Source organism: Hippichthys cyanospilos, chromosome 14, assembly GCF_059441005.1.
Source record: "Hippichthys cyanospilos isolate Australia breed blue-spotted pipefish chromosome 14, RoL_Hcya_1.0, whole genome shotgun sequence".
Taxonomy (NCBI): domain Eukaryota; kingdom Metazoa; phylum Chordata; class Actinopteri; order Syngnathiformes; family Syngnathidae; genus Hippichthys; species Hippichthys cyanospilos.
The window spans coordinates 16918325-16941417 of NC_142382.1; the positions used below are offsets into that span (position 1 = coordinate 16918325).

Genomic DNA, 23093 nt, shown 5'->3' on the forward strand with positions numbered 1-23093 from the left:
GCCATTAGGGAATCACTCCCCTAGAACAATTATTATTATTATTATTATTATTATTATTATTATTATTATTATTATTATTATTATTATTATTATTATTATTATTATTATTATTATTATTATTATTATTATTATTATTATTATTATCATCATCATCATCATCATCATCATCATCATTTTGGATGCAGTAGAGTGCCACTGATCACATAAGTTTAAAGATGGATTAATATTTTTTTTTTAATTGAATGAATACATTCATTTGTAACAGTTGTTTATTATGATGGCAAAAACCCAAATTCTCCCCCATACTGGAATGGTTGTCCAGTTAATGATTTATTTTTGTGAACACATCTTTACTATGATCCCAAAACAGGATGCTTTATGTTTAGTATTTTTCTGTGGACAAAAATTTTGTTTATAATTACAGTATTTCTTTCTGAGAGCAGGTCTGACACTGTTGATTATTTTTTTGTGAAAAAAAATCTTTATTAATAATTAAGTTAATGATTTTTTTTGTGAACCGATCTCTTCTGTAACCCCAAAAGTGGATGCTTTATGTTAAATATTTATCAGTGGACAAATATGTATTTATAATTATTTATTTTATTTTTTTATTTTTAACAGGTATGACACTTGATGTTGATTCTTTTCTGTGGACAGATATTATTAATAATTAAGTTAATGATTTATTTTTGTGAACAGATCTCTTTGGTAACCGCAAAACTGCAACCACGATGCTGAAATATTTTTCTGTTGACAAATGTTTATTTATCATTACTATACACAGATCTGACACTTTCTATTTATGATTGTTTATGGAAAAATATTTATTTAAAATTAATAATTAAGTGATTCATTTTCCATTTGATTTGATCAACACATTTCTTCTATGATCCAAAAGAGGACACTTCAGGATGATTATTTTTTGTGGCCTAATACAAATGAAGTTTGAAAGGATCTAAAGTTTGATAAAACAGATCCAAATTTTAATCAACGGCAAATGGAAAAATGGCCACCCCTTGAAATTAAATCAGAAAGAAAGGTTAAAAAAAATCAAAAAGAAAGGCATATGTCACAATTTGTAGCCCATGGTAAATAAATACGTGTTCAAATAAATTAATTCATTCAAGCTTAATAAATATTATTTCTGTGAAAATGTTTGATATGACTTCCCTTTAAGTAGGTCATTCCAAACTAGTGTGCCATGACGGATCAACGACTGTGCTGCAGGAAATCATTTCAAACCAAATTAACCTGTGTATGCACCATTGAGACATTGTTGTTTGATGGTGTGCTGGATCCCCCTCCCCCCCAATTAGAATGTGTTTCTTGGCTTAGTAAACGTAATAATACGCTGCTCCCTTTTAGTTCGACCTGTAGTTCCACTCCGGTGCTATGAGTGGCAGTAGCACGTCTTTATTTGAGATTAACCAATAAAGAAGTTGCAGCTACACGTGCGGTGGAGTGTCAACATGGGGAAACGAAGGCACAACAAGCATCTTTTTAGCAGTCTGTCCAAAAAACAGAAGAAACACTTGAAAGAGTTTGGAGAGGAACATCCATTTCACGACGTGTACGTTGCATCGAAAACGTCTAGTATGCGAAAAGTGGAGGATATTTAGTCAACTACTTGGACGAGCTAAAGCCATGGAGCAAGCTGGTGGTTTCTATTCGCACCTAAATGGAAAGTGTTTTATAAAATAGTCACCGCAAATTACAATATTCACTGTGAGCTTCGTGCAACGATTTGGAATTTAAGCATATTTGATAGAGGGGTTTTTTTGTAATTGGTGAGAATTTCCCGGATGCTGCCAAATCGGTGGTTTATTTTCTTCCACCTAACATTCTTCTTTGGTGTGTTCTTTTCACAGAGTCAATGAAAAATCTGAACGGACACAAATAGTGGAACTGGTGAGTGGTTATGCCCCTCTTCTCTCCCGTAATTCTCAGATAACGTTTCCACGTGCATTCTGAGCTGCTTTCATCGCATCCCATGTCTTACATTAACATCCATTTAGATGTTCTCCGTTTCAAAATTGGAGGGCATTTTAGGCTACCAGCAGTTTTGGTTTGTTTTGCTATATTTTTAAGAAAAAAATATATATATGGAAAAATATATTCCTTAAAATTGCTTGATGAACAACTCAAAACAAAACCAAGTTGCATATTATTTGAATGTTAATTTGATGAACGTAATATGGGACCAAATAACAGTAACAGTTTTGCAAATCAATGCTAATTTTGACATTTCTGCTTGAGTACATGCTGGATGCGCAATGCTCATTGGTCGAGAGTAAACTTTGCGATCGAATTTAAAAAAAAATCTCATAACCGCGTAAGAGGGTTATGTAGGTTAGAGTAACACATTTCATAAAAGCAAAAAAGGGTGAAATTGAAAAATGAAAGTCATGATGACAACTGATTTTGGCACTTGGTACTTTTTGTTGAGTGAGATACCGCTTCTTTTTTTTTCTTTCCTCCCTAGATTGTTTTCCTAGATCATCATTTTGAGGGACACACATTGTGTGCATAGTTACAAGTATTTAAAACAAATCTGTAATAAAACAGTTTAACAATTACAACGAAGACATATAAACTAATGTCTAATTCAAGGCTTATTTTATTTGTAATATGTTATGAAGAAGGAGAGACAAAGATATTTTATGGGTGCTATTTAGTATTTTAAATATTTAGGAGTCACCTTTACTGCAGCTATACTTACATTTTGTGTCAGAACCAACTATTTCCATTTCCACAACACTGGTTTTGATTTTTTGTTGGATGAATTGAAATTTTGTCGAGAACAAAGAAAATGTCCTTCCAGTTTTATAACGGCCGATATATGCATGCTGATCTTTTACAATTAAGGTACCAAGCCCAGAAGCATCTGACGCTGAGCTGGATGATTTGGAGGAGGAAGAGGAGGAACCTGAGCAGAAAACGGCTTATCAGAAACTTCTTTCGAACCTTAGTCAACCCATCCACGACAACCAAAGTGAGGAGGAGAGCACTGATGAAGAAGAGGAGCTTGTTGATGAAGGCACGCTAATAGTAAAATTTAGCATATGGAAATTAAACATGTACATTACAATTGTAATAACAGTTGTGATTGCAGAGAACTCTGATGGTGTTGACCAAGATGATGGTGATGAAGATGCTAGTGAGGAAGAGGAGGAGGAGGAAGATTCTGGAGTCGTGCTTTCTCAATCAGGAGGAAAGGGGGAGGAGGCAGCAGGAGAGGAATTCATAGACAAAGAGAACGAGTCCCAATTCTGCTTGGAGACCAACCTGATTGATGAAAAAGGTCAAGAGGACAATGATGTTGCTGACAAAGGTGAAGAGCAAAAATCAGGTTTTCCTAGTGATATGTCAAGTCGGTCAAACTGATTCGATGTTTTCAGAACTTGAAATAAAATACTTACAGGTGCTTTGTACTTCTAGATATGTTTTGCCAGCATTTGGGCACAGAGCTGAGTGAAGATGATGTGCAAAAGATTACATCAGGAAGCAGAGCCAAGGCCCAGATCACGGTACTCTCATTTTGATGGAAACTGCACAGTGTGCCTTTAAATACCAGTATTTTGAATAATTATTATGTACTTTTGTTGTTTTTGTTTATTCCACATTTTCCTCTACTGAACCCAGTGGCCGAAATTTGGCTCACTTCTTTGCATCACTCCCTTGGAGAGGTTTTGCCCCATCGGCTCTTACAAAGACACTGAGCTCCCAGCCTTCCACAAACTCTTGGAAACCAGTTGGAAGAATCTAAACATGTCTGGAAACACCAAGGCGGAATCTGAGGAAACAAGTCCTCTCCAATTGGAGCTGTTGGCTCTCATGGGAACATACAAAGACCTCTACTACTCAGAAAGCTGCCCTTTGAAGGTGGGGCGGCAGGTTCGAAGCGCTTACTGCCTCCATGTTCTCAACAACGTGCTGAAAGCCAACTCATGCGTCTTGGCTCACAACGCTCAGCTCAAAGAGCTCCAGCAGCAGGCTAAGCATGGAGAAATGTTGCAAGAGGAACCAAGAGACCAAGGTCTAACCCGGCCCAAGGTACAGTTAAATACTTGCTACATCCAACTCATACTTGGTTCAAACTTCATTTACAGGCGGGGTGATCAAACTCTAAAGTATTGTTTGTTTGTTTTTTAGTTTGGAAACGGCATTGAATGTAGCTATAGTGGCTATAAAAAGTCTACACACCCATGTTCAAAGGCCAGGTTTTAGGACCGAGATAATTCAGTTCCTAACTTTTTACCTCATTAATATGACCAATAACCTACATCGCCCACTTGGAATACAAGAGAGGAACAAAAAATAGTCAGCTGATATGTATATCCACTTCTAAGGGTGTGCCCGTGTTCAGAAATGACTAATAACCAAGGTGTCTGCAGACTCCAATTTAACAAAAATGGTGTATCTTGATGATTCTGATTACAGTCGCGTTCCAGTTATAAGAGGGTGTGCTCATTTGTGTGGCCACATAACCTAGCCTGTTTTTGCGCACCACAGGATGTGGCTTTTTTGCCACTTGTTGTCAACTGAAAATGACATCCCAGTGCCCAAGGCCTCAGTTAACAACCAATCATGGCTCACCTGTTTTCTAGGTTTGGGCATGTGACCTTTGCAAGCCGAGTTCTTAGCACTGTGATGTCATTTTCATTCGAAATCAAGGCAAGGCAAACCATCCACCCCTCTGAGATGGATGCAAATGGGTGGATTTAGCTCTGTAATTTATATTACATCAATTCAACATCATTAGACCCACAAGTAGACGAGTTGGGCCCGCATAAAACACATTGTAAAGAACATTGTTGACTTGACTCCCATTTTAAGTATAGCCTATGATTACTCTTAACTTCCAACACTGGAGAAAACAAGTGGAGAAAAAGCATGAATGACCTTCAACTGCAAATTAGGCATTCCAGAAATGCTTTAATGAGATATGCATGTGTGTTTGTGTGTGTGCTTCAATGCCACCACCCTTTAAGTCTTAAATAAGTCAACAACAAAATATATGATATGGTCTCATTCTGATTGTGTTTGTGGAATCCACCTGTTTTTATCCATCTCTTTGGGCGTGGCCATTTTGCCACTTTTAGGCACCTGAAAATGGAATCACAGTTGCTCAGGTAAATGATCGATGACATCTCATCTGTGTTCTATGCTTTTTACCTAAGCAACTGTGATGCCCTCATCATCAAACAGTTGTGTTTAGACTGGTGAGGCTACATTTATCATTAAAAAGACATTTTTGAGGTTGACCTGCTCTTTAAGGATGGGCCTTGGATAAGTTCCAGCTAACTCGTGCCCCCAATGAGGACAAGTGCTATGCAAGACCTATGGATGAATGAGTGGATGAATGAATCTTTGCGTTAAATGAATGGTTTGTGACATTGATGCGTGCATTTTTCTAACACGGCAGGTCCTGATTCTTGTGCCGTTCCGAGATGGAGTTCTACATATTGTGCAAACGCTCATCAGTTTGCTGGAGAGCAGGGGCAAGAAGGTGGTGGTCAGCAATAAGAAGCGATTCAAAGACGAGTTTGGACAGGCCCCTGATGACAAACCGGCCAAACGGCGCAGACCGGACGATTACCACGCCATATTCAATGGCAATGTGGACGATCACTTCAGGATAGGTGATGCTCAAGCAAAAAAGATTCCCTTGTTTTTTGTTTTTGTTTTTTTGTCTGATGCTGAACTTGCTGTCTCTCTTCAGGTGTCTCCATAATCAAAGGGAACATGCGCCTCTATGCCCCCTTCTACTCATCAGACATCATCATTGCTTCTCCGCTGGGCCTCCGCACCGTAATCGGAGTCGAAGGAGATTATAATAGGGACTATGACTTCCTCTCCTCCATCCAGATACTAGTTGTAGACCAGGCGGATGTCTTCTTAATGCAGAACTGGGAACACGTCCTGGTAGGAAATGGAAAGAACAAGCCCTCTCAACTTTTGGACATTTATATCCATCCATCTTTTTTCTTGCATCTCATTCGGCTCACGAGATCAGCAACCCAAAGCAGAGAAGCCCGGGCCAGTCACTTGCATAGCTGTCACAAATGTGTTTTCGAGATGTATACGTTTAAACAAAATCTGCTGAAACATTAAGGAAATAACTATGACTAAATGACATTTTTGCAACTACCGGTAGATTACGTTGAGTATTATTGATTGACAGTAAATTGTATTTTTTTTTGTTTGTTTTTTAAGGGGCCGTAGCATGATAAGTCAACATTTTAACCATGTTCCAATGTTGATTTCTCACCCTAAACACTTCCGCAGTATTACATATTTCCTTCTCCGATGCATTTCTAAGCATTCCTTGCTTATTCTGCACCCGTACCTTATATGGCCATCTGTTCTCTCTCACCAGCATGTGATGAAACACATGAACCTGCAGCCACAGGAGTCGCACGGAGTGGACTTCTCAAGGGTGCGAATGTGGAATCTCAACAACTGGGCCAAACATTATCGGCAAACACTTGTGTTTAGTTCCATCCCGGACCCTCAGATCAACAACATCCTCACCAAACAGTGCGTCAACTACCGCGGACAGGTGCCTCCTTTCATTGGCCTTTTATTTGTATTTTTTTCAACAGACCCAAGTAGACATATTGGTTACTGTGTTTTTTAGTAGTGTTTCACAATCTTTATTGAGTCAAGATACCAATTTTACAACAACGAAATGGCACAGCACACCAGCAAACAAAATACAAACGGATAGACTGAGTTTGATATCTCTTTGCCTGTTTAATAAACCATAAATTATTATGTAATTGTTGTGAATGCACATCCTTATTGTACTTAATGCCATCTAATGAAAGAGCATTTCGTTCTTCTGCCTTCACCATGTACTACTTGTAAAAATGAACAAGGATACCTTTGAAAAGATTATCTATACATTTTTGGACAAATTATGTGATGTTAGATAATTTCTCACTGCCCACTGAGGTGCCATGGGTTGGCAATCACTATGTAAAGTAGTATCAAATCACACTTTCATAGTTTCATATTTTTGTTGAATGAATTTACTGTGCTTCATTTATACTTGAATTATATTCTCATAATTTGTTTTTCCTCAGATCATGGTTAAGAACATTCCTACAACAGGTTCCATATGCCAAGTGCTTGTTCAACTTCCCCATGTCTTCCAGATGTTCCCCTCTGATAGCTTCCTAAATCATGATGCACGGTAAGGTGAACTATCATGACAATTGTCTCAAATTTGACATTAGAAAAGTACTTGGACTAATGCTTTTTACGTTGATTTCAGATAGCAAAAACTACTTGAGACAGTATAAGAGTGAAGAAAAACGTGTCCTTGTGCTTGCTTTGTGTCTTTCCCTATAGCAAAATATCTTTCCTGTTAGTAGCTGTGCCATCCCTATTCATTTACATAAATTTCGGTTAAATGCATAATTTAGCTACCTACCTAACTATTTAATAAATGGCCATCCGACTTCCTGTCACGTTTTCCGGCTGCAGTTCCAGACATACACTCCCAAAATTGAGGCAGTGGTTTTTGAGGATAAATATGCTTTTAAAATATTTATAACTCACCGTAATAATGTGAATATTTAATTATTTTACCCCCAGCTTCAATTGTTTTGTAGCCCAGCAAACAAGTTGTACATCTATTTTCACCCTCTGACATATTTACACAACTGCCATAAGATTGATTCAATTCAACATTATGGACAACGGCCAGAAATAATATTTTTATGCTTGTCCCTAAAAACATTCTACATTTATACACATAAGGCGGCTCGGTGGTGCACTGGCTAGCAAGTCCGCCTCACAGTTAAGGGACCCAAGTTGGAATTCAGCTCGCTTCGGCCTTCATGTGTGGAGTTTGCATGTTGTCCCCGAGGCCATATGGCATCTCTTTGAGCGCTCTGGCTTGCTTCCATGCTCCAAAAAAGTTCAGCTCAGGGTCTCCCCCAACTAATGCCCGAAGTCAGCTTAATAAAAAATAAAATTCTCGTCAATATTAAGCAAGCAAGCCTACGACCCTTGTGAGGATAAGCGGCTATTGATAATGGATACTGGATTTTGTACACATTCAAACTTTGGAATGAATTAAAATCCTCAGTTAATCAAAGAAACATGTTTTTCAAATGTTGGAGTAAGCCGGTGTACCCAAAGAAAATCCACACAGTCCTGTTTGTTTTTCAAAAGTTTATTTGATTGGATTTTGTTGTTGTTGTTGTCTCTGCTTCCTATAGGTTTCAGTTCTTTGTGGATAATGTGCTACCTCAGTACAAGGACTCAGTCATGTCGCACACGCTGATCTACATTCCGTCTTACTTTGACTACGTCCGGTTGCGTAACTACATGAAGAAACAGGAGATGAACTTTGCAAGTATTTGCGAGTATTCCAGCAAATCGGAGGTGGCTCGAGCAAGGCACTTCTTCCTGAAAGGCGATAAACAGTTCATGCTCTTCACAGAACGCTTCCACTTCTACAAGAGGTGAGTGCTCCAGTGCCATCCATCCATCCATTAACTGCTACGTTATCCGAAGTCGGGTCGTGGGGGCAACAGAGGGAAACCCAGACTTCTCTCTCTCGGGCCCCTTCATCCAACTCGTCCAGGGGGATCCCCAGGTGTTCCCCGGCCACCCGAGAGATATAGTCTCTCCAGTACTCCCTAGGCCTCCACTCGGTGGAAAATGCCCGGGACACCTCACTAGGGACTCTCTTTGCCTTTGGGCTCTGCTCTTTCTTTACCACGACAGCACGGTACAGAGTCCGCATCACTGCGGACGCTGCACCGATCCGCCTGCCGAAGTTCCGTTCCGTCCTACCACACCTGTGGGAGGGGCCAAAGGGGTCGGGTGCAAAGAGAGCTGGGCAGCAACCACGAGCTGCTTGTGCTGCAGTGGAATTCCTCGAATGGAAAAATAACTTGAGAAAACTGTTGCTTCCACTAATCTTAAAGCTACTGTATGTGAGGCACAGCACTGATGAATGTGTCCTAACTTATACATGCAAACATCTCTCAAAGCTGCGTGGGCATAACCACCACACACCTCAGTTTTTTATGTTGCAAACTTCCAGCTTGGAGTAATTTAAATGAACTCTTTCAGTGCCATGGATGAGAATTCTCATCTTTTAAAACAGTAGTAAAAATAATAAATAATAAAATTCTCGTCAAATCCGTTTTTTGTGGAGGGCAGCTGACACCCTAGACTAGCGCTTATCTAATTTTAAGCCTATTTAGCACTGTAGTGATAACTGCAACCATTGGATGTCAGCGTTGCCATACATACAACACCGTCATTACTTACTTGTAATTCTAAGTAATGAATAGAACGCAATCTTTCATATGATACCGTCCATGTTTACATAGACACAGCACACAATATTCCGTCGGCCTTGAAAAATGAGTGACAATGCTGAAAATTCTGGTACTCTAGAGGTTTCCTTATACGATAACACTTTGCACTGAAAGAGTCAAAACATCGAAAAAGGAAAATCAGTTCAAATAATTTGAATGACTAGGACGTAACATTGTCAATTATATATTTCTACTTTCAATGCCCTATTTGACCTCTGAATGGGTTTGATTCAACTGAGCTTTTGTTTGCCAGTGATAGTGCTTAACACAGTTAATGATTGTCACTTATATGTTCTGCAATAAAAAAAGATCTGTTTTCATCTATCTTCCCAGGTGACCATCCCACGAGTACATAGACAGTCGCAAAATTTTTATTTGCAATCACCTGACTTGTGAAGCATCTAGAAAACCTGGTATAAGCAGTGACTCACTAGCCAATTGGCAATGGGGCTCAGATGAACCCAAAATGCAATGCAAGGAAGGGTTGGGTCCAATTGAGACTTTTAAAGTCACGTGGTAATTTGTAGGAATGTGTCTAAAAAAAAAAGTCTTTTGATCCAAGTTTAAAATAGTGCTAACTAGAAAGCAATAAAACATAAAGGTTACCATTAATATGAGTTACCATATTTTTCTGACTATAAGCCGCACCAGCAAAAATTGAGCAAAATAATACGGATAAACTGCACTGGACTATAATCTGCAGGTCAGAACATAAGACATTACGCAGAAAGCTGGTCATTTTTTACCTTTTTTCTTTTTTTCTTCATTTTTATTTAAAACCTATAAAACATCAACATATAAACACATTGCACTTAATTCATACATCAAATTACACACCACAAACTTTTTTACAAGCTCTTATTTATTTTATACATAATTTTTATATTTTTAATTTTTTTGTAAAACTTTTTGAAGACAGACATTGTTCACATATTTTCAGCTGTATTTCATTGTTGTTCCACAAATTGACAGATCACACATTTCTATTCCTGGTGGAATGCCACCTGGTGGCCAGCAAAAACACTGCACATTAGCTGCACTGGACTATAAACCACAGTGCCCAAATCATTAGAAAAAAGTTGCGGCTCATACTCTGAAAAATACGGTACTTGATGGCTTATTTGTAGCATTGCTACCTTTTGTTTGCAGCCACTGAAAAGCACGCTCTCTTTGGCCTTCAGTTTTGTCCACTTGAATGATTATTGAAAAGCCAATTTTGTTGCCATCAGATTGTCTTTGAGTTGCTGAGCCGCTGTATGTTTAACGTTAGTAAATGGTAAATGGACTTTCACTTGAATAGCGCTTTTCTACCTTAGGTACTCAAAGCGCTTTCCACGAACTAGTCATTTACCTAGTGATGACGCAGCATCAAGAGCAACTGGGGGTTCAGTGTCTTGCTCAAGGACACTTAGACATGGTCTTGATGGTCAGGTTATCGAAGCCACGGCCTTTTGGCTGGGAGACGACCACTCTACCCCCGAGTATGCTGCGTCACGGTGCAGATGAATCATATCAGTTTTGTAGAATGGGAGGAAATCGTATCATCGTTTTGGAGGGCGATAATTAAATGCCCGTGCCGTGTGTTTTGGATCTTGCGGCGTTCCTTTTCCATCTCCATACAATATTTCTTAGTTATTCCAGTGTTGTATCCTAGACAACATATGTTTGTATAGGATGTTGAAATGTGTCTGTTCCATTTTTCTGTTCAGGTACACCATCAAAGGGATCCAGAATCTGATATTTTACGGCCTTCCCTCCTTCCCGCACTTCTACAGTGAGGTGTGTAACATGTTCACAGCAGAGGCACAGGGACAGGAAGCCAGTTTTACATGCACGGCCGTGTACTCCCGCTTTGATGCCCACAAACTGGCTGCCATCACCGGCGCCCAGCGAGCCGGACAGATGTTGCACTCCAACAAGAGCCTTCACCTCTTTGTCACAGGAGGGGAAGCCCTATCCTCCTGAATGAACTGGACACCTAAATGAGGTTGGGCCTCAATGCTTATTGATGCATCATCAATCATTGAAGTCCATAAACTTTGTAGAGCATCGTGATCAGCAAATAAATGGGTTACAGGTGTTATGAACGTCATCTGTGTGGGCTTGTTAACACAGTTTTTGTACAGTAGAAACCACGTGCACGCAGTAATACCGTCTTCATACTTTTAGCTAACTATCTCTTTTCCGCTCATTTAATTATTAACTTGTAGACCGTTGTTAGCGGGACCTTGGTCACAGAATTCTTGGCGTTTTTGCAGTCAGAAGAGAGGCGCAAGACGGCAGACGAGCTTATATCGACCATCATGGAAAACGAGACGCAAAAACTCAGCCTCAAGCGCGAAGTGGGCCTGATGGGAGCTGTCTCCCTCATCGGTGGGACAATGATCGGCTCGGGGATTTTTATGTCACCTCAGACTGTGGTCGCCACCATCGGCAGCCCCGGAGCCAGCTTGGTAGTGTGGGCGTGCTGCGGTCTGCTGGTCATACTCGCTTCTTTTTGCTATGCCGAAATGGGAACCGTCATCACAGAATCGGGGGGAGAGTACATCTACATCCTCAGGACGTCGGGTCCAGTCGTCGCCTTCCTGTTAGTCTTCAGCTCCGTGTTATTCGTCAGACCCGCCGGCGTGGTCGGCATCTCGCTTAGTTTCGCCCAGTATGTTGTGGCCCCTTTCTACTCGGATTGCGCGCCTCCGGTTTTGCTAGTGAAGTGTGTGGCCGCAGCTGCAATTATTACCTTAGCGACAATAAACTGCCTCAACGTTCGCTTTTCAATGTCAGTGCAAGTGTTTTTTATGGTGGCCAAGGTCCTGGCGCTGGCACTCATCATAGTGGGAGGCGCTGTGATGCTCGCCAAAGGACACACGGAAAACTTTCAAGACTCCTTTGAAAACTCAAATGTTGGCATCAATCCCATCGGGATTGCTTTCTACCAGGGGTTGTGGGCATTTGATGGTTGGAATAATCTCAACTATGTGACAGAGGAATTAAAGCGTCCAGAGGTACAGTAACTTATTCAGTCTTTTCTTTTGGCATACTGTAATGCCAACCTCAATGTTGCAATTTCACTGTAAACTTACAAATCGTTTCATGATTGTCGAAAAAACAACAAAGCCCCCACTCTTGGAGCCCTCAAATATTTTTAAAAAATAAAAATTGTTTTTATAGCAAGGATTCTCAAAAATTTTGGCGTCAGGGACCCCTTTCAGAAGGCAAATTTTCCAAGGACCCCCCCCCCCCCCCCCCCCATTACAAATGTTTGCATATACAAACAAATAATTTAAGCCAATCATAAGTGCCCTTTTTATTCACCAACAGATTCAATTTGACAACAAGTACTGTATATTTGTTACATTTCAGCTATACTGAAGTCAAAACTGCAAATTGCACGCCTCCTTATACCAACCGGGTCAATTTCCCCCCAAAAAGGTTGCCGACAATTATTTAGTCAAAAACAGCATTCTAAATTAAAATGCCACTTTAGCTTTGCTGGCTTAAGTGGTTGTAACAGTGTTCGCCACTCGCCAGCAGGCTTCACTTGAAAGTGCCTTGGTTCACCAGGGTTCACACGTCACCAAATTTTGCCAATGCCAGCCTATTGCAGGGTGTAGGAGCCATAATGCTTTCTTTTATATTTTTTTGTTTTACTATGTATTCTTCATGGGGGTTGGTTCACTTTAAATTTGTGTTTTTCGTTTATTGGTTATTGTGGACGTGGGTGTGGCGCTGGGCGTGTGTGGTGCGCAATTGGAAGCCTTTAATTAGTGCCCACCTGTCACCTGCATTTTGGGTTCAGTTTGTCGTGGGGTGAGGTTGGGGAAGGCTATCCTTTTGTTTACCGCACGGCGTACTGCACGTCGCATTAACTAACAAAACTGTGTTAAAGCCCAGAAATTACTCGACCTGGCATCAGAAAGACTATTGGAGTCAAAAGGTGACTATTGGAGTCACCAGTGATGTGGCGAGCAATAAACCGGAAGAGACGGAGCAAGTGTGTGGACGTGTCGTCATTCCAAGCGCGTAAAACAAATAGATTTCCCCTCCTTAGCCTACAGCGGAGCTGAACGAAAAATAGGATCTGGTAGCCGCAACACAGGGCACAATGGAACAAATAACCAGGAACATTGTGTGTTGGTTTTTCATGTGTAATGGGAAATATGACTACGGGGCTTTTGTAACATTAAAATAAAACCTGTTTAGATGTTAAATGTACCAGCTAAAAGTTTTATAACACCTTCAAATTCAATTTTGAATGCATTGTAAAGTGATACTGAAGTCATCTAGACATTGCAGCAACACGCATATGTTTCACATTTTAGATTATTTTCATCTCCAAGGGGCAATCTAAAGTTTGTGAAAACATGCCCAAGAGACATAGAACAGCCTAAAAAAAACTCATGCATGAGCAAAATATTAACATTTTGGGCATAGTTTTCATTTAGGGGTGTAACACACATTGGTTGACAGCAGTTTAGACAGAATTGATTATTTTGAATAAGTAAATGTAAGATGTATGTTAAAGAGTTTGAAACTAAAATGATGAGCATTGGTTTGATTGGTGCAGTAAGTGATCATTTTTTTACAGATTTTTTCGGTGGCTGGGAAGTTCAAAACAAAATAACAAATCATTAAACACTTTTACTTTGCATGAAACAAATTCACAACTCAGAAAAGAAATGACAAGAACCGTAAACACATTTGCATCATATTTACAAACAAATGACCAAAGTTTGAAACAAATTTCGATTTAAGGAAATAAATTAACAAAAGCCGCAATACATTCATATTTCACAACACAAATTTACATTTAAGAAGACAAATTAATGTCTTAAATGTCCAGAAGTTGTTTTCATGACCCCATATTAGAGAAAGTCTGAAATGGCCCATATATTGAAAAGTCCAATTTTGGGGCACTTTTAATCATGGTGAAATGTTTATGAAGACTTCTGAAATGTACATTTGTTTCAAGCAAAGTAAATGCGTTTAGCAGTTTGCTAGTTTGTATTGCACCTCACGGCACCAAATTATTACCACGAGCCACAATGTGATAATTACCTGACATGTTAACGTGGCCATCCTTAACACTTGGTTAATCTTTCATTGTTTACTTAGATGTATCATTAGCCAATGCTTATCCCAGGCTGCAGTATTCCGCTGTCAAGTATAGTCAACGATGACAGCCGACACGCACGGACTGCAACTGAAGAGGGATGTTGGAATTCTCGGAGCGGTGTCTTTCATTGCTGGGACCATGATCGGTTCCGGGATCTTCGTATCGCCCCAGTATGTGATCTCCACAATCGGCAGTCCGGGGGCCAGCCTGATTATATGGGTATCATGCGGTTTGATAGCCATGCTGGGGGGGCTGTGCTACGCTGAACTGGGAACAGTCATTCCAGAGTCTGGCGCAGAATATATCTACATGCTGAGGACAGCAGGGAGAGTGGTGGCCTTCACGTTTGTCTTCAGCTTCATCACTGTCATGAGACCCGCCAGCGCCACCGGAATTGCGCTCAGCTTCGCCGAATATGCCGTGGCCCCCTTTTTCACGAGCTGCCCCCCTCCACAGTTGGTGGTAAAGTGCGCGGCTGCAATAGCGATCATCGTTCTGGCCTTGGTGAACTGTCTGAGCGCTCGCCTGGCAACCATCATCCAGATGGTCTCTATGGTAGTTAAAGTGCTGGCACTGATTGTGATCATATTGGGAGGAGTGGCGATGCTCTTTGACAAAGGCACGGGGAACTTTGAGAACGCCTTTGAAGGAACCAATTTAGGTGTCAATTCCTTTGGCATTGCTTTCTACCAGGGCTTGTGGTCCTATGATGGCTGGAATACTTTGAATTATTTAACCGAGGAGCTTAAAGATCCAGAAGTAAGACTTTTATGCGTTAAATGTTATCTTTACATACAGCACGAGACCAAAATCATTTGAACCGAGCTAAGTCTTTCTCTGTTAAAGTTTTTGCTTGGAATGCCGCAAAAAAGTATCAATCAAATGTTCAGCTGTTTTTGGTATAGTTTTATTTAACACACACACACATTCTCTCTTCCTACCGACCTTAGGGTTACAACTCCGATTGGCTAACTCAACAACCGAGGCACGATTCACTCGGACTCAATGTCCCCTTGTGACATGGGAGATATTCTGCTGAAGATTAGGTTTGAAACTCCTTGGGCAGGATACTGTTCTAGATATTGGCAGTAGACCCTTAAAATACATTCAGGTTTATCAGGTCTAACGGGCATCCTCCCCCACCATTTGAGCCAACTCAACACCAAGTGGTGATCAGTTGACAGCTCCGCCCCTTTTTTCATCCAAACGTCAAAAAAAATGTGGCTGCAAATCCAATGACATGACCGCAGTCGATTATTTAATTGTGGCCCAGGGTGCCCTGGTACCAAGTGCATTTGTGTACGCCGTTATGTTTGAACATGGTGTTTGGAACAGACAAATCTATAACAGAAGTCTAGTAACAGTTTGGATTCAGATCACAGAGGCCAGCGTTACTTCCATTCACAGCCTTTCAGGTCTTAGAATCATTGTCCGTGTAAACAATGAAGTCCCCCAGCAAAACAAAATTGAACCAAGATCCAAATATCAATCGGAACTGTGAGTCAGATGTGCTAACAAAATGACCTATTAAAATAACCACATGGTATAAAATTAATTAATAAACACTGGCATAAAGAAACATATGTGGGTTAAAGCCATGGAATAAAGTTAGGATACGCCAAATGAACCACTTGCAGATGTCTTGGTCAAATAACACCTGCAATTACATTTAAATTACCGTATTTAAAAGTCTTACCAAGTTCTTTGTGTTCTTTTATCCATTGCAGGTGAATCTTCCAAGAGCAGTAGTCATTGCCATCTCGCTGGTGACTGGCTTGTATCTGCTGGTGAACGTCAGTTACCTGACAGTGATGACGCCTAAAGAGCTCATTTCCTCTAGTGCAGTCGCGGTGACATGGGGGTGTGTAGCATCAATACGTCATCTTGCTCTTCTGTTCCTGTACAGAAACGATACTTGAACCCATTTGGGGTTCCGTGGCTCGGTGGAAGAGTGGTCGGCTCCCAACCCAGAAGTTTTGTGTTTGATCCCAAGCTATATATATATATATATATATATATATATATATATATATATATATATATATATATATATATATATATGTGTGTGTGTTTGTGTGCCTGCGTGTGTGTGAAAAGCCATTTTGTTCAAGAAACCTTGTAGAAATTAGAATGAGCAACAATGGACGGCATGGAAGCTTTGCAATGAACTTGAGACCCTTTATCCCCACAGGAACAAGGTGTTAGGATCCTGGGGTTGGATAATGTCAATAGCTGCAGCTTTGTCAGCTTTTGGATCACTAAACGGGACATTCTTCAGTGGTGGTCGCGTGTGCTTTGTTGCTGCACGAGAAGGACACATGGTGAGAATCTTAAAATCTATTTCCCTATAATCGAAAATCTTTGACTGGATTCTTGGTAACATGTTTGTGACATGATTTAGTCTTTAGATCTTAAGCGTCAAAGAATAATTTGTACCTTGCTGGACCTTGTATGATCAGCATCCAGGAGGCGTCCATAATAACTAGAACTGTAAGCCAACTCAGCTGACTCCTGCCAATGTAGAGGAGCAGCGGCTCAACTCTGAGTCCCCTTCAGAGGACCGAGGGTCTCACGCTATCTCTAAGGGAGAGCCCGGACACCCCGCAAAGTCATTCAGGCAACTTGTACCCAGGATCTTGGTCTTTTGCTCACGATCCCAAGTTCAGAACCATAGCTGAGGGTAGGGTACACAGATTTACCGTTAAACTGGGGGCTTTGCTTTTGAAGATTGATACAAGTCTGTAACACAGCCGACACTGCACAATACGCATGTTGGTTTCCCTACACTCGCTCGTGTTCCCAAAGAAAATGAATGGTGGATGAAAATGTTCTCAAAGCCACCCGGGAGTTATTTTTCATGGCCTCTCATGCACAAGTTTTTGCCTTGGCCACATATGAAGATGGTTTGAACATGGTCTTCATTATATCCATATATCCATATCCAGCTCAGTAGTCCAGTAACAAAACATCACTCGAGTTCTGATCATATCCCTCCATGTCTCCCTGTTATTTCCCATGTGAGCATTGAAGTCTCTCAGCAAAACGAGGGAGTCCTGAGGGGGAGTGTTTTCCAGCACACCTTCTTAGGACTCCAAAAAAGGTGGCTGCTCTAACTGCTGTGTGGTGCATAGGCACAAACAAAGGGGGCCCGCCCAGAAAAAGGTGTGAAATACAAGTTCTAGGTTAGGTTGAAAATTCAGTCAGTCAAACTTTGTCATTTCCCTACTGTCGCAGTTTTGACTTGTGATTAATAAGTTCATAATGTGTTTTTTTCTAGCCGGATATTCTGTCCATGGCTCATGTGCACAGACTGACTCCATCTCCAGCACTCATTTTCACCACTGTTGTCTCCTTGCTGGTGCTCATCCCTGGAGACTTTCAGAGTATTGTCAACTTTTTCAGGTGAACACAGGCTCAGAATTTCCATTTCGTCACTCAAAAACATGCACATGGTACGTTTTAGTGTTTACCAAAAATCATTTCTTCTCTTTGCAAGTTTCACCGCCTGGTTTTTTTATGCCATCACTTTATCTGGGCTCCTCTATCTCAAAATTAAGAAACCAGAGCTCCCAAGGCCTTACAGGGTGAGTGCCACTCAGGCAAACCACAATCCCCAAATGCCATGAATTTGAAACATATTCTAAAGCATGAACAAGAAGAGACTATAATGATTTACAAATCATTTTCAACCTGCATTCCGGTCATTCCCGCTGCCATGGCTCGCTGCATGCGGTTCATTTAGCTTGAACTTAGAACCATATGAAAATACTGCCAGTGCCAGTAAATTGTTTTATATGAGATAAATGTATAATTATACACCGTCCAACAAACATGTTATAAGTCTTCATTTGTCTCAATTTGTTGTTTTCAAAAAGGGGAAAACTGTAAAACCAACAACACAGTATGTGTGGGATGTATTAGGGGTGACGGATCAATCAAATCAACACTCTAAACAACTGCATAAGCAACAATCCAATATTTCTCAATTTGCAACTACAAGGAATTAATGGATTGAAATCGAGAGTGGTCAGCTCAGTGACAGAGTGGTTTAGCGCATCCGCCTCACAGTTCAGAGACTCGAGTTCAAATCCAGCTTGCGCCAGCCTTCCTGTCTGGAGTTTGCATGTTTACGCACTAGCTTCCTCACATTCCATAAACATGCGAAGCAGGTGTATTGGACGTGCTTAATTGTCACTAGGTGCGATTGGGTGCATGACTGGTTGTCCGTCTCCGTGTGCCTTGCAATTGGCTGGCAACCAGTCCAGGGTATCCACCGACTACTGCCCGAAGACAGCTGGGATAGGCACCAGCTAACCAGCCACTAGCAAGACACTAGCGACCACACTCTGGTAGAACATCCACATGAGTTTCCTGCAGATGTTACAGGAAAAGAGTTGCACGACCAGTGCAGCTTGTTATCCATCTACGCCCCGAATGACTTTTAGTTCCCTACAACGTCCCCTTGATCACCACTGCCCGTGGACGCGACACAGCTCCGAGCTGTAGCACCAATCTGGGGTGTTTAGGGTGAATAGAAGAGGGGCCAGCACTGTCCCCTGAGGTGCCCCTCTGCTGCAGTCCTCATTTTAAAATGTTCTGAAAGAAATACACAGTTTGAAATGAACATATGCTGCTATCCAAGCAAACATCTTTTTCTGGGATGTTGATTTAACATAGTGTCAGACATGTCTCATCCCACATATTTGGGAATGTTTCAGGCATCAGTTAAAATTAATGAGCATTTAAAATTAATTTAACACGTTTATCAGTGTGAACATCACTTATCCTGTGTGTAGTTGAACGTAGGTTGAAAAAGGATTTGCAAATCATTGTATTGTTTTGATTGACATTTTACACAATGTCCAAAGTTCATTGAAATTGGGTTTGTAAAATAAAACATTATACAACAAAAAATGCAAAAGGATGACTTAACATCTGTGCTGTTTCCCCCTTTTTCCTCAGGTACCAATCATATTGCCCATACTGGTCCTCATCGTGGCAGTATTCCTTGTGCTAGCCCCCATCATTGACGATCCTCAGATCGAATACCTTTATGTGACTTTATTTATCTTCAGTGGGGTCATCATCTACATACCTTTCATTCATTACAAATTATGCCCAGGCCTGTTAACCAGGTTGACCGTATTCCTGCAGCTGTTTTTACAAGTCGCCCCTGCTGAGAAAAACCTGTGATGTCGTCCGAAAGATTTGTTTGGTTTTCATGCTGTACTGTATGTAATGTACACATTGCACATTCACAACATTTAACTCATTCATTTCGCCTTGGGGGCGATTTCCATCGTTCCAACAATTCATAAATATAAATATTTTCCCATAATGCCATAATTTTCACCTATAATAATATTATAAATTCATAATTCTTTTTCAATGGCATATTTAACATCTTACATTTGAAGCTTCTCCATTTCACATACACATCATTCAATTATTTTCACATTCAATTTTAATATTTTAACATTCAATTTATTATTAGCCATAATTCCTCATTCATTCCCACTGTTCTCACCAAAATTTTGTAACCTTCCTTCTTCGCCATTACTCATCTGATTTACCCCCTTCCAACTTTAATCAATTCCCCCGATTCCCGCCATTCCATGGGTGTATCCATTTTCCTCTTACCACAATTCAAATGTTTCCTACATTTCCACCTTTTTCAGTTTTTCCCTTGTATCTTCTACATTATTTGGCCTATTCAAACCGTTCCAACTTTGTAATATTCAGAATACAGTACTTCACAAATTCAAGCCATTCTAACATTCCACATCATTTCACCACTCTCCCTTCAGCGTTTTTGTCTTCACATGCAATTTCTTCAGGAATTGCACATTTTCTAGTTGTAAAACAAATTCTTGCAGGAGTATAAATAATTTCATATTTGTAGTCCAAAAGTGTACTTGTATTGAAAAATGCTATATCGTAACGTCTATAATTTGTAGCATGTCCCTATAAAATAATGATGCAGCAAAAATTACTTGTGGAAAAAATTTTGCAGAACCAAGTAAAACTCACCAAGTGCTCTTGTTGTTGCTCGACACACAAGTGACTTTTGCACCATTAATTAAAAAAAAACATAATAAGCACGCACCATGGTTCGGGCCGCACATGCATAGGTTGATTGGTAAGGAGAAAAAATACGGGCGTTCACATGAAGGCAACATGATCAGTCCCCGTTCACTATCATATCAGCAGAGAAATGTGAAAAGCCTTGTGGATCATGTAAAACACATGCGGGGAAGCATTTTGGCAAGCCATGAAAGGAGTCCATAAGTAATCTGAGTAATCTCTCAAGTGAGTATCAAAATATAATTGAGAAGAACTGCTATAGCTCATGGCCTGTCCAGCAATCTCAAGATTCGACCAGTTAGACGCTGCGGGCAGTTGCTTGGTCAGATGGCCGGTGCCACTGTGAGACACAAATTCCACGGGACAAGATTGAGTCCACAAGAACAAGACACACAAAAAAAAAAAAATCGAAAAATGTATAATAACGTATACAGTGAAATACTGCTTAAAATACATTTTAACATATTTTCTTTCCTCTTTAACAAGCAGACAAAGAAAATTAACAAGCTAGCGTGCAAATGTAAACATAATCTAGCATTACATGTGAATGGCAAAGGAGACAAGCGGTCTTTGTCTTATGTGCCGATACTTTACCATCCTATTTATTAACTCCCAAAGCAAAATATCACCACACAGGTTATTTGCAAGTAACCAGAGCATCGTGCAAAGCAAGTAATTTGCACCGAATAAAATGCCTTTGAAAGATAATCCAACTCCTCTTGCCAGGGGCGGAAAAGAAAGCTCCTAGCTTGGTACAATTCATGCTAGATGCAATAAACGCTGGTAATAGGTGCCATAAAGTGAGAAGACATATTTAGCATTCATCTTTACCATACATTGTTCAAAGCTTTTTACAATGTCCAACATTAAATCATTTGAAAACCCATTCAGATATATTGTTGACACATTGCTATAAAAGTGGTTCTTTTACATTTTATACTGGAAGTAATATCTCACATTACATTGTGGACAATGGTAGAATCAGGTTAAGTGGAGTAAATAATACATTGTCTTCCAAAGTAGTTGAGGTGACTTTTAGCAGCTGTAAAGTTGTAAAGGTTTTCCGTGATCCTTCACCCAGTTCTTTTATCTTTAATGCTTGCTTATGCTAACAGTAACTACAAGAGGACGGCATGATATCAGTAAAACTATTTACTGTATGACAGAAAGATGGATACACAGCTGTGGAGACTTAATCTGCTATTAATCTGCAAAAAAACTTGACAATCACTGGTTTAAATAAACCTTTAACCTGTACAAATGCTGTAAAAAAAAAAAAAGTAGTTAGCAGTTGTTGAAACTTGGTTTGTATTGCTTTTTCTTTTCGTCAATGTTAAAAATAATACCGTTATAGGTATGGAATTTGTATAGATAATAATAAGAAAGGTAGAATAAAATAGAAAGATGCAGAGCAAGGAAGGTCACAGCAACACATGATTTTTCCTTCTGGCCTTTGCCTATCTCTTCCCCAAACTACTGTTGTGGAATTTTTACAATGTAATCGGAAAAGATAAAAATCTGGAAATCAAATGGTCTTGTATTTACCATAGGTTTCCTTTATTTGAAGCTTCAAAAAGACACGAGTCTTACGGGAACAGTCGTGTGTTCTCTAAGAGAGTGTGAAGGGACGCGTAAAAGTGAAGATTCTTATTCACTCATTGGGAGTGAACGTCTACAAGATGAAAACCAGACCTAAACACATAGGACAAACAGTTCTTTGTTAAACATGCATATCAGTATTTGGAGTGGAGGAAATTTACAACCCGAAAGGAGGCAAAAACCATAAAGAGGGAAAGTGGGTGTCTTGAACTTGCTAACCTATCAGGGTCCGCTTACCCTGCACAAATATTTCTCATGCATGGTTTAGTGAAAAGGTCTTTGTTAAAACAATTGTCAGTGAATAACATAATCTTAAACTAATATAGGCTAAATACTAATTTTCCAAAAACAGTTGAAAGTTCTCCTTTGTGCCCCTTTCCATTCAGGCTCTAAACATCACAGAAAGAAGGAGAAGGTAGTCTGTGCTTTCACCTTCTCTTCTGCTCATTGGAAATTGAGCACTTCACGTACATGTACCACAGCTACTATGCTGACCAGTAGTCTGCTATGTCATTTTTTTACTTTTTTTAATTGTATATTATGCACTTCATCCGAGTTTAGGCGGGAGTATATTTCAACTCCTGCCTACATTGGTTGATGGTCGTGCCTAGAGCCAATCACGTGTCCGGTAGGAGTGCCCGTCTCCTTCATGAAACGCACACATGCTGATAGGGAGACGGAAATGAAGAGGGTTTTACTGACATTTTTTTGTAATAAATTGGAGTTTCAAGAGTAAACTCTGATTGTTATCATGTTTGGTCAGCTACAGGCTTCACTTTATTTAGACTTCTGGGCGCCGATAATATAAACATGCCTCTCTGTGAGACTGCAGCCAAAGGGATGTGAAGGGAAAGGATAACAGCACAGTTAGTGTAATAGGTTGAATCATTTAACGTTTAAATAAATATGTGTACTGCAGTAGTTTGACGTCTGAGGAATGTCTGTGTAAAGTG

The 23093-nt window shown here is 40.1% G+C and overlaps 2 protein-coding genes across 5 annotated transcripts; both read left to right on the plus strand.

Annotated features, from left to right (window-relative positions):
* Positions 1–1436: 1436 nt before the first annotated feature.
* utp25 (UTP25 small subunit processor component) lies at positions 1437–16200 on the plus strand. 3 transcript variants are annotated; one of them, XM_088433989.1, is made up of 13 exons: positions 1437–1570; positions 1869–1908; positions 2866–3037; positions 3101–3331; positions 3439–3527; positions 3643–4053; positions 5426–5642; positions 5723–5925; positions 6380–6562; positions 7089–7198; positions 8232–8477; positions 11054–11331; positions 16185–16200. In XM_088433989.1, the coding sequence occupies exons 1-12, from the start codon at positions 1470–1472 to the stop codon at positions 11307–11309; spliced, it is 2259 nt and encodes a 752-aa protein (XP_088290115.1). In that variant the 5' UTR covers positions 1437–1469; the 3' UTR covers positions 11310–11331; positions 16185–16200. The 3 variants fall into 3 exon arrangements, with proteins under 3 accessions (XP_088290115.1, XP_088290114.1, XP_088290116.1); XM_088433988.1 differs by lacking the exon at positions 16185–16200 and having other exon boundaries at positions 11054–11427; XM_088433990.1 differs by lacking the exon at positions 16185–16200 and having other exon boundaries at positions 3113–3331; positions 11054–11427.
* Positions 11560–21396, plus strand: LOC148413176 (b(0,+)-type amino acid transporter 1). 2 transcript variants are annotated; one of them, XM_088433992.1, is made up of 6 exons: positions 11560–12346; positions 16185–16318; positions 16649–16778; positions 17735–17859; positions 17954–18041; positions 19420–21396. In XM_088433992.1, exons 1-6 carry the CDS (start codon positions 11648–11650, stop codon positions 19648–19650), a joined length of 1407 nt encoding a protein of 468 aa, XP_088290118.1. In that variant the 5' UTR covers positions 11560–11647; the 3' UTR covers positions 19651–21396. The 2 variants fall into 2 exon arrangements, with proteins under 2 accessions (XP_088290118.1, XP_088290117.1); XM_088433991.1 differs by lacking the exon at positions 11560–12346 and adding an exon at positions 14518–15216.
* Positions 21397–23093: the final 1697 nt, after the last annotated feature.

Coding starts and splice junctions, on each gene's coding strand:
- utp25 (XM_088433989.1), top strand. CDS start 1,470: ATGGGGAAACGAAGGCACAACAAGCATCTTTTTAGCAGTCTGTCCAAA. Junction 5,643..5,722: donor GGACGATCACTTCAGGATAG/GTGATGCTCAAG, acceptor GTCTCTCTTCAG/GTGTCTCCATAATCAAAGGG. Junction 8,478..11,053: donor CGCTTCCACTTCTACAAGAG/GTGAGTGCTCCA, acceptor TTTTCTGTTCAG/GTACACCATCAAAGGGATCC.
- LOC148413176 (XM_088433992.1), top strand. CDS start 11,648: ATGGAAAACGAGACGCAAAAACTCAGCCTCAAGCGCGAAGTGGGCCTG. Junction 12,347..16,184: donor AGGAATTAAAGCGTCCAGAG/GTACAGTAACTT, acceptor TATCCATTGCAG/GTGAATCTTCCAAGAGCAGT. Junction 17,860..17,953: donor AGTATTGTCAACTTTTTCAG/GTGAACACAGGC, acceptor TCTCTTTGCAAG/TTTCACCGCCTGGTTTTTTT.